Source organism: Acinonyx jubatus, chromosome X (genome assembly GCF_027475565.1).
Source record: "Acinonyx jubatus isolate Ajub_Pintada_27869175 chromosome X, VMU_Ajub_asm_v1.0, whole genome shotgun sequence".
In the NCBI taxonomy this organism is placed as follows: domain Eukaryota; kingdom Metazoa; phylum Chordata; class Mammalia; order Carnivora; family Felidae; genus Acinonyx; species Acinonyx jubatus.
The window spans coordinates 42,827,755-42,845,384 of record NC_069389.1 but is presented as its reverse complement, the minus strand read 5'-3'; the positions used below and the strand labels follow the sequence as shown (position 1 = coordinate 42,845,384).

The window sequence follows — 17,630 nt, the reverse complement described above, 5'->3', positions numbered from 1 at the left end:
CTGGGCTCCCAACACTCTCCTTCAGATTCCCCACAGTGTTTTATTAACCCTTCATTATGGCACCAATTTCCTTAATCTTTGTGTTTGAACATATTATTGTGTATGAGTCTGTTCCTCCAGCTTGAGGGCAGAGGCTATACCCCTAGCAGTATCTAGCATGATGATTGGCATGTAGTAGTTGCTTAACAAATGTTTGCCTGGCAACAGCTGGGCAAACATTAAATAAAAGCCCCTTTGGGTTGTGTTCTGAATTCCCCTCTAGTTCTCATTCTCAGGGGTCTGGGCATAAGGAAAATCTGGGAGGCGTTGGATATGTGTTTGGCCTTGTTTGTGGTGATTGTATCATGGGTGTTTACATATATCTAAACTCATTAAATTGCACACATTAAATATGCACAATTATTTGTATATCAATTATACCTCAATAAAGCTGTTTTTAAAAAGTCTTTCCAAAATGTGATGTTAAGTCATGTCTTGTTTCCATCTCAATGGCCCTGTTCTTTGTTCTCCTTTTTCTTTTTGTTGTGTGCATGTTATCAGGCCAATTAGTAGTATCTTCAGACTTCTGGAACCTTGATTGGTCATCAGCCTGTTCATGTCCCCTTCTCATCTTCATCAACTCCAAAAGTGGTGATCACCAAGGGATCATCTTCCTCCGAAAATTCAAGCAATACCTTAATCCTTCTCAAGTTTTTGACCTGTCAAAGGGTGGACCTGAAGCTGGGTAAGCATGGGGTAAGGGATATAGTTGGGTATATATATGGAACTTTTCACTCTATATATTCTAGACTAGGATAGGTTTCCTGAAATCAGTTCTAGTACCTGGGTAGGAAAGATATATTTTCTCAAGTCAGGACACAAACATATAACTTCAGAACATTTCAGGTTGGGTAGTTGGAGAACTTTTAGCCCTCTCCCAGAAATACCTTCAGGACCATGTCCTGGTCTCAGATTTGCTTTACCTTTCCTGTTTGGAAGAAGTCTAACTATATTTCCTGACCTCAGAGGAGAAGACAAATGGATATTACTGCTCACCTTTCCTGTCCCTCATTCCTTCCAGGGACCAAATAGATATATCTCTACTATAGGCTTGTTTTATTTAGGGACCATCTGACTGTTCAGCTCTGGTTTTTGTGAGGCCACTGGCCAATGTGCAAGGCATTCTTCTTGGGCTCAACAAGGAGTTTAGCTATGTTATTGTAGCTTCTAAAGTATGATTAGGCATCGAAGATGGTAGGCTGAAGAAAGGCCTCATCTCCAGGATTGCCTATGGGAGCATTGCCTGTGATGTTAGGAATACAGAGAGATAGGAGCTAAGTGAAAGAAGGAAGGTAGCCTGTTAGCAGGATGCAGAAGCAACAGTCCTTAGCTCTTGGCACAGTATAGAAAAGAGTTGTGAACCCTAACCATTCATGAAATTACTCTTTTTCTCCCTGTTTCTTTTAGGCTGTCCATGTTCAAGAATTTTGCTCGTTTTCGCATTGTGGTTTGTGGTGGAGATGGCAGTGTGAGCTGGGTCTTATCTCTGATTGATGCCTTTGGATTACATGAAAGGGTGAGTTCCTGGCTGACTCAGTTTAGCCATTGCTAGAGAGATTGGGAGTATGGAGCTGCTCATCCCAAAAAGTCCCTGGTCTTCATGCTCCTTATGTATATAACATGTTTTCCACTGGTTTCATAGCCAACCTGGCTGACAGATTCCCAATCTAAGCTTCATCACCTAAGCCATTTTCTGGTTATCTATCTGTGAGAAGGAGAAATGAGGGAGTTATCAGAAAGAATGAGCAATACTATATTCTCCAGGCCACAAAGTGAAGAATCAAAGGGGAGGAGAGCAAACAGAAAAGAAGTGGCTTCAGGCAACATTCAGCCCCCAATTTTCTTACCCTCCTGAGGCCACTGATTTTCTTCCCCAAGTCTCAAGAGTAGCAGAAACTTTCCTCTAACTTTCCCTTCTCTCCCTAGATAGCTCCATGCCCTTCTGACTCTTATAGCTGTGTCTCCCAAGTCACCTTATCTCCTTGGCCAACCCTTGATAGAAATTTATGGCTATACTTCTCTTTCATAAGCATGGCTATAAATACTGGCATATTCTAGCAATGTTTTCTTTCACTGAGTAGGTTCTATATTGCCAAGAGCGGGGGCCCAACCCCTTAGGAAAAAGTTCACTCAACATCAGACATCTTCCTATTACACTTCCTAAAATCAGAAGTCTCCTATTGCCACTGGTTTTGAGACCACAATCTTTCCCAAGGAGCACCTTCTGGGTTTGTTTATGGGTGGATCTTGGTAGGATTGTCTGAAAGGGGTGCCTGTTTTTGTTCTTGCAGTGTCAGTTGGCAGTCATACCACTTGGAACCGGCAATGATCTGGCCCGTGTCCTAGGCTGGGGCGCATTCTGGAACAAAAACAAGTCGCCTGTCAACATCCTCAACAGAGTGGAGCAGGCTAGTGTGAGAATTCTAGACAGGTGAGTGGCTGAAAGATCAGGTCATTGTGCCTATTCCAGTCCCACATCAGTTATTCTGTTACATCATCTCAACCATGAATGTTGTAACCTCCCTCATAGTGCCTCATTTCCTGTCTAGCTTCAGTGCAGGGCAGTTTGTGTGGGGCAGCACTTATCTATTAGGAAGTCAGGGTCCACTATGTATCCTTTAGACATCACTAAAGCCCTTCTCCAAACTCAAAAGATCCTAAATCAGGAGCCCCATGGGTAAATTTTAAGGGTTCTGTCAACCTCCTTCAAGTTGCATAGCTAATAGTCTATGTAAGCATATTTTTTCCTTGGGAGCATTTCTATCTTTCTGTTCTATTCTAGAATAGTATAGAAACTATTCTATAGCTCCGTCAGTTTTTCAAAGAAACTCATAAAAATGAGGGTTCAGAAACAAATGGCCTAGATTGTCTCTGCTCTAGAGAGGAATGAGTATTGCCATCCTAAGTCCTGAGAAGAAAGGCTTTAAATGCTGGGTCATAGTATTTGATTTCTGGCTGCCTATAAGGATATTCTGAGAAGCTTTTTCAAGATACCAAACTAAGCTACCACAAAGACTCTTATTCAGTAGGTCTTGGGTAGGGCCCTGGTATATGTATTTTACAAAATCACCTTAGGTGATCTTGATAGTTACCTCTCTATCTGTTCTCTGAGAACCCTATGATGGACTTCTTTCCATCACATTGGCCTTAAGAAGTCCTGAGGCAGAGGCTCTACTTGTGGTATATCTTGAGATCAGGTGACCTGGAATAATGCGGGCATCCCTACAACTTATCTTCACCCATCACATAAACATTTTGACCTTTTTATTGATATGTGAAGCATTGATGCCAGCTTTTGATGAAACAGAGTCTAAATATCTTTCTTTGACCTTCATTTCAGATGGAGTGTGATGATACGTGAGACTCCTAGACAAACTCCATTGCTAAGAGGACAGGTTGAAATGGATGTACCCCGATTTGAGGTAACTACTGCCCAGCTGTAATTCAGGCCAACACCTTTGTTACACAGTGAAATAATAGGCAAAACCCAGAGAGAAGCTTTTGTATTATCCATGGGCTCAATGTGGATGAGATCATTGAGGATTGAAGACATATCAATCAGCAGCTTTTCTAAGAACTGTGTTAGGCACTAGGAATATAACTCATTCATCCATTTACTTATTCATTCACTCAAAGTATCTATGGAAAATTTTATGGATTACCTACTATGTGTGAGATACTGTTCTAGGAGCTGTTCTCATGTGCTAGTGGGTAAAAAAGAATGAAACAGTTCATGCTGTCATGGAGTTCAGAGCCCAGTTGAAGTGATAGAAGCAATACTTTTAATAAAGTAGTATGAGTGTTAGTATGTAAGGAAGTAGAGAGGGGTGGGAACACCCAGCAGGTGTACCAAACCTTCCCCCTTTCTGGAGGAAATCAAGGAAAGTTTCTCAGAAATGACATTTCAGAAGCGATCAAAGGACCAGAGGGAGTTAACCAGGATACTAAGAAAGAGGTGGCCTGTTTCAGAAAGATGGAATAGTGTATCTTGTTCCGATGGCAAGAGAGAGCATAGAATATTCACTGAACGGAACAGAATATTCACATACATTTGTAATGGCTAGGGCATAGGGGACAGGGAGGAGATATGCTGGGAGAATGACTAAAGATGAGATTAGAGAAGCAATCAAGGGCCAGGCCAGGAAGAACCTAGTAATCCATGGTATAAAATTTGGGCTCTTATCTTAATAAGAATTATAGAAGTGGGTTATTTTTTCTTATTTTATTATGAGAATTTTCAAACATACTAGCTTCTTGAGCTAAATAGTAGAACTAGTTACAACTCTAGCCTACAAGATATAACTCTCAAAGACATCAAAATGCTGATTTCAATATCACAGTACATATCATTAGGCATTATATTAAAGTTTGAGACATATAATGCCAATATGTATACAGAACCCTAACATAGAAACTATCAAAACTTTGTGTGTGTTTATCATAAATTTAAAAAATAAAAATAAAATAAAATGGTAGAGTCTACCATTAACATTTCATTATACTTGCCTTATCACATATCTGTCCATCTATCCATTCTGCTATCTAATAGAAGGGTTTTAAGCAGAAGTGCTCCATGGTACGTGGAGAAACATTTGAAGGAATAAAGACTAGAGGCAAAGCGAAAAGATAGGAGATGCTGCAATTGCCTAGGCAAAAGATGATGGTGATTTGGACTGGTGAAGTTGTAACAGGGATAAGGAGAAGTGACATATTTAAGACATATGAGGAAGATAGAATCATCAGGACCTGGTAGTTGTTTGAATGTAGGGGGTAACAGAGAGGGTGAAGTAGAAGCAGTAGTTGAGAATATAGACTCAAGAGCCAGACTACTTAGAATCAAATCCAGGCTCTACTACTTATCAGTTTCCCATTTCCTGTGCCTCAGTTTGCTGTTCTGTGAAATGGAGTTGTTATAAGGATAAGAAAGTATTTATGTATACCTTAGAACAGAGTCTGGTACAGAGTAAATATAAGTGAATACTTTTATTATTACTAATATTATTATAGAAGAGGCTGCACTCTGGCATTGGGAAGATGTGGGTTCAAATCCCAGATCTATTATTTACTAGCTATGCAATATGAGATTGGTTGTTCATTTGAAACATGGACCAAAAAGTACCTCCATGAGTTTTTGAGAATTATTTAAATGAGAGCAAACAATATACGTCTCTTATTTTTAGAATGACCACAGAGCTAAGATTATATATGGGGATCTTCAACAAGAATTCTTTGATTATGGTTATTTTCAGAGAGGCAGTTGAGTCGTTGGCAGTCAGTAGAAAATAATGAGGGGATAAGGATGGGCAGCAGACTATGTCCCAGTGCTAAGATTCCAGGGCTGAACACTCCTTTTCCCCCTAGGCTGCTGCCATCCAACATCTAGAATCTGCAGCCATTGAGTTGAACAAAATCCTGAAGGCCAAGTACCCCACAGAGATAATTATCGCAACCAGGTCAGTCTTCCTTTCGCTCTCAAACTGGGGTGTATTTTTGCCCTCATGGGCTTGTTCCTCAGTCAGACAAGGAGCTCATTTTGATAGCTTGGGGCCTAGGAAAGTATCAAATTACTGCCAACTGAAACCTGCTGATTGGAAAGTTTAGGAAAAAATAGACGAGATTAGAGTGAGTGCTCCTGCTATTCCAAAAAGACAAAATTTCAAGCCACAGATTTAGAAGAAGGGTTACAGAAGGGAAACACAACATTCCATACTATTCAAGAGCATAGCCTAACTCCTACAGCAGGGACACATTGATTTCCATCTGACAATGGAAGAAGTCTCTGTAGAACCTACAGAGTTGTTTTCTCATAGCCTGAGCAATACATTCTCCCCTTCCAAGTAGGTGGGTCATTCATTCCTCCTGGGATTCTTTGGAGGTTTCCTGCCAAGTCTGCCACATTCTCCTTTGATAAACACTCCGCACCCAGGAACAGTCCTCCCAAAGTCATTATCTTTGTATTAAATTATATGGGCCCTTGAACCATAGCTGATTTGACCCAGGATGAAAACCTGACCTAAGTTGGATCAATTTAATTTTCTTTTCTGAAAATTCTGAATTTATGCTACGAAATTCCAGTTAAATTCTCATAGGTACTCACGCATATGACCATATGTACATGAAAAAATGGGAAAACAAAGGGAGAGGAGAGAGGAAGGACAGGGAGAGAAGAGAGATCAGGAAACAGAGACAGAACAAGAAGGAGGAAGATGTACTTTATAATAAAAAAGGGCTCTGGATATTATGGTCCATGTCACATTGCCCATCTATCTTATCTTTGCAGATTCCTGTGCTCAGCAGTGGAAGATTTTGTGGTGGATATTGTAAAGGCCTGGAGTCAGATAAAACAGAACAATACAGCAATAGAATCTGTGATTTTGAAAGTAAGTTTCCATTCCTTTTATCTAGTACTTTTAGTGGAGTCAGGGCCTTTTGATTTGTTATCTTTTAATTTATTATTTTAAGTCCAGTATAATTAATGTACACCATTATATTAGTTTCAGATGTACAATATAGTGAATCAACTACTCTATACATTACTCAGTGCTCATCATGATAAGTTTACTCTTAATCCCCTTCATCTATTACACCCACCCTCGCATCCACCTCCCCTCTGGTAACCATCAGTTCGATCTCTATATTCAAGAGTATGTTTTTTGGTTTGTTTCTTTTTTCTTTGCTCATTTCTTTTGTTTCTTAAATTCCACATATAAGTGATCATATGCTATTTGGCTTTTTCTGACTGACTTATTTTGCTTAGCATAATGCTCTCTAGCTCCATCCATGTTGTTGCAAATGGCAAGATTTCATTCTGTATTATGACTAATATTCCATTGAATATATATACCAATTTTTTTCAATTCTCATTATTTTTATTTTTTAAATATACTTTATTGTCAGACTGGCTTTCATACAACACCCAGTGCTCATCCCAACAAGTGCCCTCCTCAATACCCATCACCCATTTTCCCTCTCCCCCACCCCCCATCCACCCTCAGTTTATTCTCTGTATTTAAGAGTCTCTTGTGGTTTGCCTCCCTCCCTCTCTGTTTGTAACTATTTTCCCCCTTCCCTTCCTCCATGGTCTTCTGTTAAGTTTTTAAAGATCCACATATGAGTGAAAACATATCTGTCTTTCTCTGACTGACTTATTTCACTAGGCATAATACCTTCCACTTCCATTCACATAGCTGCAAATGGCAAGATTTCATTCTTTCTCATTGCCAAGTAGTATTCCATTGTATATATAAACTATATCTTCTTTATCCATTGATCTGTTGATGGACATTTAGATTCTTTCCATAATTTGGCTATTGTTGAAAGTGCTGCTATAAACATTGGGGTACATGTGCCCCTATGCATCAGCACTCCCGTATCCCTTGGGTAAATTCCTAGCAGTGCTATTGCTGGGTCATAGGGTAGTTCTATTTTTAATTTTTTGAGGAACCTCCATACTGTTTTCCAGAGCAGCTGCACCAGTTTACATTCCCACCAACAGTGCAACAGAGTTCCCGTTTCTCCACATCCTTACCAGTATCTGTAGTTTCCTGATTTGTTCATTTTAGCCACCCTGACAGGTGTGGGATAATATCTCAGTGTGGTTTTGATTTGTATTTTTCTAATAATGAGTGATGTTGGGCATCTTTTCATGTGTCTGTTGGCCATCTGAATGTCTTCTTTGGAGAAGTGTCTATTCATGTCTTCTGCCCATTTCTTCACTGAATTATTTGTTTTTCAGGTGCTGAATTTGGTACGTGCTTTATAGATTTTGGATACTAGCCCTTTATCTGATATGTCATTTGCAAATATCTTTTCCCATTCTGTTGGTTGCCTTTTAGTTTTGTTGATTGTTTCCTTTGCAGAGCAGAAGCTTTTTCTCTTCATGAGGTCCCAATAGTTCATTTTCGCTTTTAATTCCCTTGCCTTTGGAGATGTGTCAAGCAAGAAATTGTCGCAGCTGAGGTGAAAGAGGTCATTGCCTGCTTTGTCCTCTAGAGTTTTGATGGTTTCCTGTCTCACATTTACGTCTTTCATCCATTTTGACTTTATTCCTGTGAATGGTGTAAGAAATTGGTCTAGTTTCATTCTTCTGCATGTTGCTGTCCAGTTCTCCCAGCACCATTTGCTAAAGAGACTGTCTTTCTTCCATTGGATGCTCTTTCCTGCTTTGGAAAAGATTAGTTGGCCATACATTGGTGGGTCCAGTGCTGGGTTCTGTATTCTATTCCATTGGTCTCTGTGTCTGTTTTTGTGCCAATACCATGCTGTCTTGAGGATTACAGCTTTGTAGTAGAGGCTAAAGTCTGGGATTGTGATGCCTCCCACTTTGGTTTTCTTCTTCAATATTACTTTGGCTATTCGGGGTCTTTTGTGATTCCACACAAATTTTAGGATTGTTTGTTTTAGCTTTGAGAAGTATGCCAGTGCAATTTTGATTGGGATTGCATTGAATGTGTAGATTCCTTTGGGTAATATTTTCATTTTAAAAATATTTATTCTTCCAACCCATGAGCATGGAATATTTTTCCATTTCTTTGCGTCTTCATAAATTTCCTTTATAAGTTTTCTTTACTTTTCAGTATGTAGATATTTTACATCTTTGGTTGGGTTTATTCCTAGGTATTTTATGGCTCTTGGTGCAATTGAAAATGGAGTCAGTTTCTTTACTACTCTTTCTGTTGCTTCATTATTGGTGTATAAAAATGCAACCGATTTCTGTACATTGATTTGTATCTGAGACTTTGCTGAATTCATGGATCTGTTCTAATTCATCAGTCTCTAACAGACTGTTGGTGGAATCTTTCAGGTTTTCCATGTAGAGTCTCATGTTGTCTGCTAAAAGTGAAAGTTTGACTTCTTCTTTGCCAATTTGGATGCCTTTTATTTCATTTCATTGTCTGGTCCCTGATGCTAGGACTTCCAACACTATGTTAAACAACAATGGTGAGAGTGAGCATCCCTGTCGTGTTCCTGATCTCAGGGGGAACGTTCTCAGTTTTTCCCCATTGAGGATGATATTAGCTGTGGGATTTTCATATATGGCTTTTATATTGTTTAAGTATGTTCCTTCTAGCCCGACTTTCTTGAGGGTTTTTATTTAAGAAAGGATGCTCAATTTTGTCAAATGCTTTTCTGCATTGATTGACAGGATCATATGGTTCTTTTCTTTTCTTTTATTAATGTGATATATCACATTGATTGATTTACAACTATTGAACCAGCCCTACAGTTCAGGAATGAATCCCACTTGGTCATGGTAATTCTTTTTATATGCTGTTGAATTCAATTTGCTAGTATCTTGTTGAGAATTTTCGCATCCATGCTCATCAGGGATATTAGCCTGTAATTCTCCTTTTTTGTGGGGTATCTGTCTGGTTTAGGAATCAAGGTAATGCTGGCATCATAGAATGAGTCTGGAAGTTTTCCTTCCACTTCTATTTTTTGGAAAAACTTGAGAAGGATAGGTATTAGCTCTACTTTAAATGACTGCTAGAATTCCCCAGGGAAGCCATCTGGTCCAGGACTCTTATTTTTGGGGAGATTTTTGATAACTGATTCAATTTCTTCACTAGTTATGGGTCTGTACAAATTTTCTATTTCTTCCTGTTTGAGTTTTGGTAGTGTATAGGTGTCTAAGAATATAGGTGTCCTTTTCTTCCAGATTATACAGTTTTTGGCATATAATTTTTCATACTATTCTCTTTTAATTGTTTGTATCTCTGTGATGTTGGTTGTGATCTCTCCTCTTTCATTTGTGATTTTATCTGTTTGGGTCCTTTTTCTCTTCGTTTTGAGAAGCCTGGCTAGAGGTTTATCAATTTTCTTTATTTTTCATAAAACTTACTCTTAGTTTCATTGATCTGTTCTACTGTTTTTTAAATTCTATATTGTTTATTTCTGCTGTGATCTTTATTATTTCTTTTCTTCTGTTGATTTGGGGTTTCTTTGTTGTTCTGCCTCTAGTTCCTTTAGGTGTGCTGTTAGATTTTGTATTTGAGGTTGTTCTTGTTTCTTGAGATAGGCCTGGATTGCAATGTATTTTCCTCTTAGGACTGCCTTTGCTGCATCCCAAAGGGTTTATATTGTTATGTTTCATTTTCATTTGTTTCCATATATTTTTTAATTTCTTCTCTAATTGCCTGGTTGACCCATTCATTCTTTAGTAGGATGTTCTTTAACCTCCATGCATTTGGAGGTTTTCCAAACTTTCTCCTGTGGTTGATTCCACGTTTCATAGCATTATGATCTGAAAATGTGCATGGTATGATCTCAATTCTTTTACATTTATTGAAGGCTGTTTTGTGACCCAGTATGTGATCCGTCTTGGAGAATGTTCCATGTGAACTCGAGGAGAATGTGTATTCTGCTGCTTTAGGACGCAAAGTTCTGAATATATATGTCAAGTCCATCTAGGCTAGTTTATTGATTATTGTTTATTGGCCATTGTTTATTGATTTTCTGTCTAGATGATCTGTCCGTTGTTGTAAGTGAAGTATTAAAGTCCCCTGCAATTACCACATTCTTACCAATGAGATTGCTCATGTTTATGATTAATTGTTTTATGTATTTGGATGCTATCGAATTGGGTGCACAAACATTTATAATTGTTAGCTCTTCTTGATGGGTAGACCCCATAATTATGAAATAATGTCCTTCTTCATCTCTTGTTACAGCCTTTAGTTTAAAATCTAGTTTGTCTGATAGAAGTATGGCTACTCCAGCTTTCTTTTGGCTTCTAGTAGCATGATAGATGGTTCTCCATCCCCTCATTTTCAATTTGAAGGTGTCTTCAGGTCTAAAATAAGTCTCTTGTAGACAGAAAATACATGGGTCTTGTTTTTTTTTTTTATCCATTCTGATACCCTATGTCTTTTGATTGGAGCATTTAGTCCATTCATACTCAGTGTTATTACTGAAAAATATGGGTTTAGAGTCATTGGGTTATCTGTAGGTTTCATGCTTGTAGTGATGTCTCTCGTACTTTGTGGTCTTTGCAACATTCCACTCACAGAGTTCCCATTAGGATCTCTTGTAGGGTTGGTTTAGTGGTGATGAATTCCTTCAATTTTTTGTTTGGGAAAACCTTTATCTCTCCTTCTATTCTTAATGACAGGCTTGCTGGATAAAGGATTCTTGGCTGCATATTTCTTCCTATTCAGCATATTGAAAATTTCCTGCCACTCCTTTATGGCCTGCCACATTTCAGTAGGTAGGTCTGTTACTACACTTACATGTCTAACCTTGTAGGTTAAGGCCCATTTATACCTAGCTGCTTTCAGAATTCTCTCTTTATCTTTGTATTTTGCCAGTCTCACTATGATATGTTGTGCAGAAGATCGACTCAAGTTACGTCTGAAGGGAGTTCTCTGCACCTCCTTGATTTCAATGTCTGTTTTCATTCCCCAGATTGGGGAAGTTCTCAGCTATGATTTGTTCAAGTACATCTTCAGCCCCTTTCTCTCTATCTTCTTCTTCTGGAACTCGTATGATACAGATATTGTTCCATTTCATTGAATCACTTAGTTCTCTAATTCTCCCCTCATGGTCCAGAATTTTTCTCTCTCTTTTTCTCAGCTTCATCTTTTTCCATAATTTTATCTTCTATTTCACTTAATCTCCCCTCTGCCTCTTCAATACTCTCTGTCACCACCTCTAGTTTATTTTGCACCTCATTGACAGCATTTTTTAATTCATCCTATTTTTTAGTTCCTTGACCTCTACAGCAATAGGTTCTCTGCTGACTTCTATGCTTTTTTTCAAGCCCAGCAATTAATCTTATGACTATTATTCTAAATTCTTGTTCAGTTATATTGTTATATATCTGTTTTGATCAATTCTTTAGCTGTCATTTCTTCCTGGTATTTCTTTTGGGGAGAATTCTTCCATTTCATCATCTTGGCTGGTTTTCTGTCCCTTCTGCATTTTAAAGACTTGTTATGTGCCCTGTGAGCACTACTATATTAAAGAGACATCACACACTGTCCAGGGCCTGGCCCTGCAGGAGGTGTTTTTTTGGAGAGTGTTACTTGCTCTCTGTTGTTGTGACTTTGGTTACTTTATCTCCCTCCTTGTAGTGATGTTTTGGACCCTCCACCAGGTGTGCTTTGATTTGTTCATTGAAATAGACCTGGAAAGGAAAGCAAGCAAACAAACAAACAAAAAACAAAGACACAAAACAAAAACACACAAACACACACAGAAACAAACCAAAAAAACCCCACAAACAACCAGAAACACCAGCTACAAGTAAACAACAGGGTGGAGGCATGCTGATGGAAGAGGACTTATCCCATACAAAGAGAGAAATGACAGGGATGGGGAAAAATAAAAAATAAACATTGACCAGATAGAGAAGCTGTATGGCTTAATCCAGAGAGATAGAAAGGAAAATAAAGGAGGTGGGGAGAAAGAAAAGAAAAGAAAATTGACCAAAGAAACTCTACAGCTTAATCCAGAGAGAGTAAGGAAAGTAAAGAAGGAGGCAGGGAAAAAGAAAAGAAAAGAAAATTGACCAGACAGAGAAACTATTCAGCTTAATACAGAGAGAGAGAAAATAAAATAAAGAAGGTGTAGAACATGTATCAAGAGAACAGATTAAATATTTCTGCTTAAAAAAAAAAAAACAACAACCAAAGTAACCAGACTAGAGGAGGGAGGAGATAAGAAGGAAAAAAAGAAGGAAGAATATATCTATATAATAAGAATTGTCGAAGAGTTACATCAGACAATGCAATAGCGCTGGTCTGGAGGAGGGGATGTCTGGTTTGTCAGTGTCAATCCCACTCTAGTAGATATGCAGTTAACAGGCGAGGAGGAGCGTGGTTTGGTGAGGCGGGTCCCGCCTCCACTGTGGGCCCTCTGTCCATTCTCTGAAGCCCCACTTATGGCCCATCAGGTTGTCTTGGTGGGTCCCTGGACACAACTGTTTCCTGCCTCCCAAATTCTTGGAGTTCAAAGTCCTTTGGATTCAACACTGCTTTGTTTGAGAGAGGAGGGAACTTTGGATCCCCCTACTTCTCCACCATGTTGGCCCCTCCTTCCATCTCCTCACTTCTGAAGGACTTCAGCTTTGACCCGCTCAGATCCTTTGGGGGTGGTCGTGCTGAGCAATGGCCAGGTGCTGGCCCACCCCCAGGAACATGCACGAGACTGCATTGCTGCTGACGCCCAGAGACTGTGGTTGGGTGCCAGCCCTCCCGAGGAAAAGTTCACATGATCTTGTAGCAGCAGCACTTCAGGGATTATGAAAAATCATAACACACATCTAGTGCCAGGCTTCACCCTTAACATTCTTGTTCCAACACCAGTAAATGTGGTTGTTCTCCAGGGTCCGCTGGGACCTTTGCCTGGGGGGTGACCGCACAGCCTCTACCAACCAAATGTCCCAGCAGGGGAACTGCTGCTCCCCATATGGACTGAGGACCCCTCGGACCTCACTCTCTGCTCCCAGGGATTCGCCCTTCCCACAAGAGCACCGCCAGGTACCAGGCTGTGGAATTTCAGACTCTGCGCTCCCCTGTTTGTAGAGTCCTAATGGAATTTAAACCCTCTCCTTTCTCCTTTCTCCCTTTTTTGTTCAGTACCTGCGTCTATTTCCACTTTTCCCCTTTCTCTCCAGCTTATTTTTGTGGGGGTTGGTTTTCCCGTACTCTCCCCCATCTCTGTCCTCTCTCTGCAAGCAAAAACAGCTCCCTGCCCTCCACAACTTCTCTCTCCCCTCGTTCACCTCTCTGCACTGTGTACCTGCCAAGTTCTGTGGTTCAGGTTGTGCAGATTGTTGTGTTAATCCTCAAATCAGTTTTATTCATGTGTAGGATAGTTTAGTGTTGATTTGGCTGCATTTCAGGGACAAAAGATACAAAAAACTTACATGCTGTTCTGCCATTTTGGCCCCTCCTATACCACTTCTTTATCCATTCATCAGTCGATGGACACTTGGGCTGCTTCCATATCTTGGCTATTGTAAATAATGCTACAATAAACATATGGTTACATGTATCTTTTTGAATTAGTGTTTTCATTTTCTTTGGGTAAATAGCCAGTAATGGAATTACTGGATCTCATGGTAATTCTATTTTAATGTTTTGAGGCGTTTCAATACTGTTTCAGTTGTTGTTCCACCAGTTTGCATTCTCACCAACAGTGAACGATGGTTCCATTTTCTCCACGTCCTTGCCAACACTTTTTTCTTGTGTTTCTGATGTTTGCCATTCTGACAGTTGTGAGGTGATATCTCATTGATGTTTTGATTTCCATTTCCCTGATGCTTAGTGATGTTGAGCATCTTTTCATGTGTCTGTTGGCCATCTAGATGTCTTCTTTGGAGAAATGTCTGTCCATGCCTTCTGCCCATTTTTTAATTGGGTTATTTGTTTTGTGGGTGTTGAGTTTGATAAGTTATTTATATATTTTGGATACTAACTTTTTATTGGATATGTCATTTGCAAATATTTTCTCCCATTCCATAGGTTGCCTTTTAGTTTTGTTGATTATTTCCTTCTCTGTGCAGAAGCTTTTTATTTTGATATAGTCAGAATATTTTTTTTTCCCTTGCCTAGGGGAACCTATCTAGAAAAGGTTGCTATGGTTGATGTCAGAGAAGTTACTGCCTGTGCTGTGCTCTCTTCTAGGATTTTTATGGTTTCATGTCTCACATTTAGGTCTTTAGTCCATTTTGAGTTTGTGTGTGTGTGTGTGTGTGTGTGTGTGTGTATCATGTAAGAAAGTGGTCCAGTTTCTTTTGCATGTTGCTGTCCAGTTTTCCTAACACTATTTGTTTAAGGAACTGTCTTTTTCCCAGTGGACATTCTTTCCTGCTTTGTCGAAGATTAATTGACTATATAATTATGGATTTATTTCTAGGTTTTCTATTCTGTTCTATTAATCTTTGTGCCTATTTTTTGTGCCAGTACCATACTGTTTTGATCACTACAGCTTTGTAATATAACTTGAAGTCTGGAATTTTGATGCCTCCAGCTTCACTTTTCTTTTTCAAGATTGCTTTGCCTATTCAGGGTCTTTTGTAGTTCCATATAAATTTTAGGATTGTTTCTTCTATTTTTGTGAAAAATGCTGGTGGTATTTTGATAGGGATTGTATTAAATGTGTAGATTGCTTTGGGTAGTATAGACATTTTAATAATATTTGTTCTTCCATACCATGAGCATGGAATGTCTTTCCATTTCTTTGTGTCATCTTCAGTTTCTTTCATCAGTGTTTTACAGTTTTCAGAGTACAGGTCTTTTACCTCCTTGGCTGGGTTTATTCCTAGGTATCTTAATGTTTTGGTTGCAATTTTAAGTGGGAATGTTTTCTTAATTTCTTTTTCTGCTACTTCATTATTGGTGCATAGAAATGCAACAAATTTCTATACATTGATTTTGTATCGTGAGACTTTACTGAGTTCATTTACCAGTTCTAGCAATTTTTTGGTGGAGACTTTTTGGGTTTCTATGTACATGTAGTATCATGTCATCTGCAAAAAACAAAGTGAAAGTTTGACTTCTTCCTTGCTCATTTGGATGCCTTTTATTTCTTTTTGTTGTTTGTTTGCTGTGGCTAGGACTTCCAGTACTGTGTTGAATAAAAGTGGTGAGATGGGACATCCGTGTCGTGTTCCCAACCATAAAGGAAAAGCTCTCAGTTTTTCTCCATAAGGATGATATTAGCTATGGGTTTTTCACCAATGGCCTTTATTATGTTGAGTTATGTTTGTAAGTTTATTTCTGGGCTCTCTATTCTGTTCTATTGATCTATGTGTCTATTTTTGTGCCAGTACCTTACATCTTGAAGTACATCTTTGTAGTACATCTTGAAATCTGGGACTGTAATACCTCCTATTTTGTTCTTCTTTCTCAAGACTGCTTTGACTATTTGGGGTCTTTTGTGGTTCCATACAAATTTAAGGATTATTTGTTCTAGTTCTGTAAAAGCTGCTGTTGATAATATGATAGGTATTGCATTAAATGTGTATTGCTTTGGGTAGTATGGACATTATAACAAAATTTTTTTTCCCAGTCCATGAACATGGAATATCATTCCATTTGTTTGTGTCATCTTTAATTTCTTTCATCAGTGTTTTCTGGTATTCAGGGTACAGAACTTTCACCACCTTGGTTAAATTTATTCTGAGATATTTTATTATTTTTGGTGCAATTGTAAAAGGGATTGTTTTCTTAATTTCTCTTTATGCTACTTCATTATCAGTGTATAGGTTTCTGTATATAAATTCTGTATCCTGTGACTTTACTGAATTCATTTATCAGCTCCAGTAGTGTGTGTGTGTGTGTGTGTGTGTGTGTGTGTGTAGTCTTTAGGGTTTTCTATATACAGTATGATGTCATCTGCAAATAGTGAAAGTTTACTGCTTCCTTACCAATTTGGATGCTTTTTATTTTTGTTATCTGATTGCTGTTGCTAGGATTTCCACTACAATGTTGAATAAAAGTGGTAACAGTTGGCATCCTTGTCTTGTTCCTGATCTTAGGGGAAAAGCTCTCAGTTTTTCACCATTTACTATGATGTTCACTGTGGGCTTTCATATGTGATCTTTATTATATTGAGGCATGTTCCCTCTAAACATACTTTATTGAGGATTTTTATCATAAATGGATGTTTTACTTTGTCAGATGCTTTTTCTACATCTGTAGAAATAATCACATGGTCTTTATCCTTTCTCTGGTTGATGTGATGTATCACACTGATAAATTTGCAAATACTGAACCACGTTGCATCCCAGGAATTAATCCCATTTGATCATGGTTAATGATTTTTTTAATGTATTGTTGGATTTGATTTGCTAGTGTTTTCTTGAGGATATTTGCATTTATGTTAATCAGAGATATTGGCCTATAGTTTTCTTTTTTTTTTTTTTGTATTGTTTTTATCTGGTTTTGTTATCATGGTAATGCTGACCTGATATAATGAATTTGGAAGCTTTCCTTGCTCTTTTGTTTTTTTGGAATAGTTTCAGAAGAATGGGTTTTACCTCTTCTGTAAATATTTGGTAGAATTCACCTGTGAATCCAGATGGTTCTGGACTTTTGTTTATTCAGAGTTTTTTTGATTGCTGATTCAATTTCATTGCTGGTAATCAGTCTGTTCAAATTTTCTATTTCTTCCTAATTCAGTTAAGGGAAGTGACTTGTTGCTAAAAATTTATCCGTTTCTTCTAGGTTGTCCAATTTGTTGGCATATAATTTTCATAATATTCTCTCATAATCTTTTACCATTCTGTGTTATCATTTTTTATTTCTCTTCTTTCATTTCTGATTTTGTTTATTTGAGTCCTCTTTTTTTTCTATTGTTTTGGGGTTTTGTTCTTTTCTTTTTCTATCTCCTTTAGGTGTAAGGTTAGGTTGTTTATTTGAAAATTTTCTTGCTTCTTGAGGTAGACCTGTATTACTATTAATTTCCCTCTTAGAACAACTTTCCTGCATTGCAAAGATTTTGGACTTTGTGTGTTCATTTTCATTTTTCTGCATATATTTTTTGGTTTCCCTTTTATTTTTGGTTGACGTATTCATGTTTAGTAGCATGCTATTTAACCTCCATGTATTTGTTTTCTTTCCTGATTTTGTCTGGTGGTTGATTTC

General features: G+C 38.3%; 1 protein-coding gene across 1 annotated transcript in view; it reads left to right on the top strand.

The window, feature by feature from the left end:
* The window catches only part of DGKK (diacylglycerol kinase kappa), a 156,367-nt gene that overhangs the window by 112,221 nt on the left and 26,516 nt on the right, over nt 1–17,630 (top strand). The window contains exons 9-14 of the mRNA XM_053202325.1: nt 541–724; nt 1,447–1,555; nt 2,331–2,470; nt 3,380–3,461; nt 5,401–5,492; nt 6,320–6,419. Coding sequence (XP_053058300.1) covers nt 541–724; nt 1,447–1,555; nt 2,331–2,470; nt 3,380–3,461; nt 5,401–5,492; nt 6,320–6,419 — 707 coding nt within the window. The remainder of the gene's footprint in view (nt 1–540; nt 725–1,446; nt 1,556–2,330; nt 2,471–3,379; nt 3,462–5,400; nt 5,493–6,319; nt 6,420–17,630) is intronic.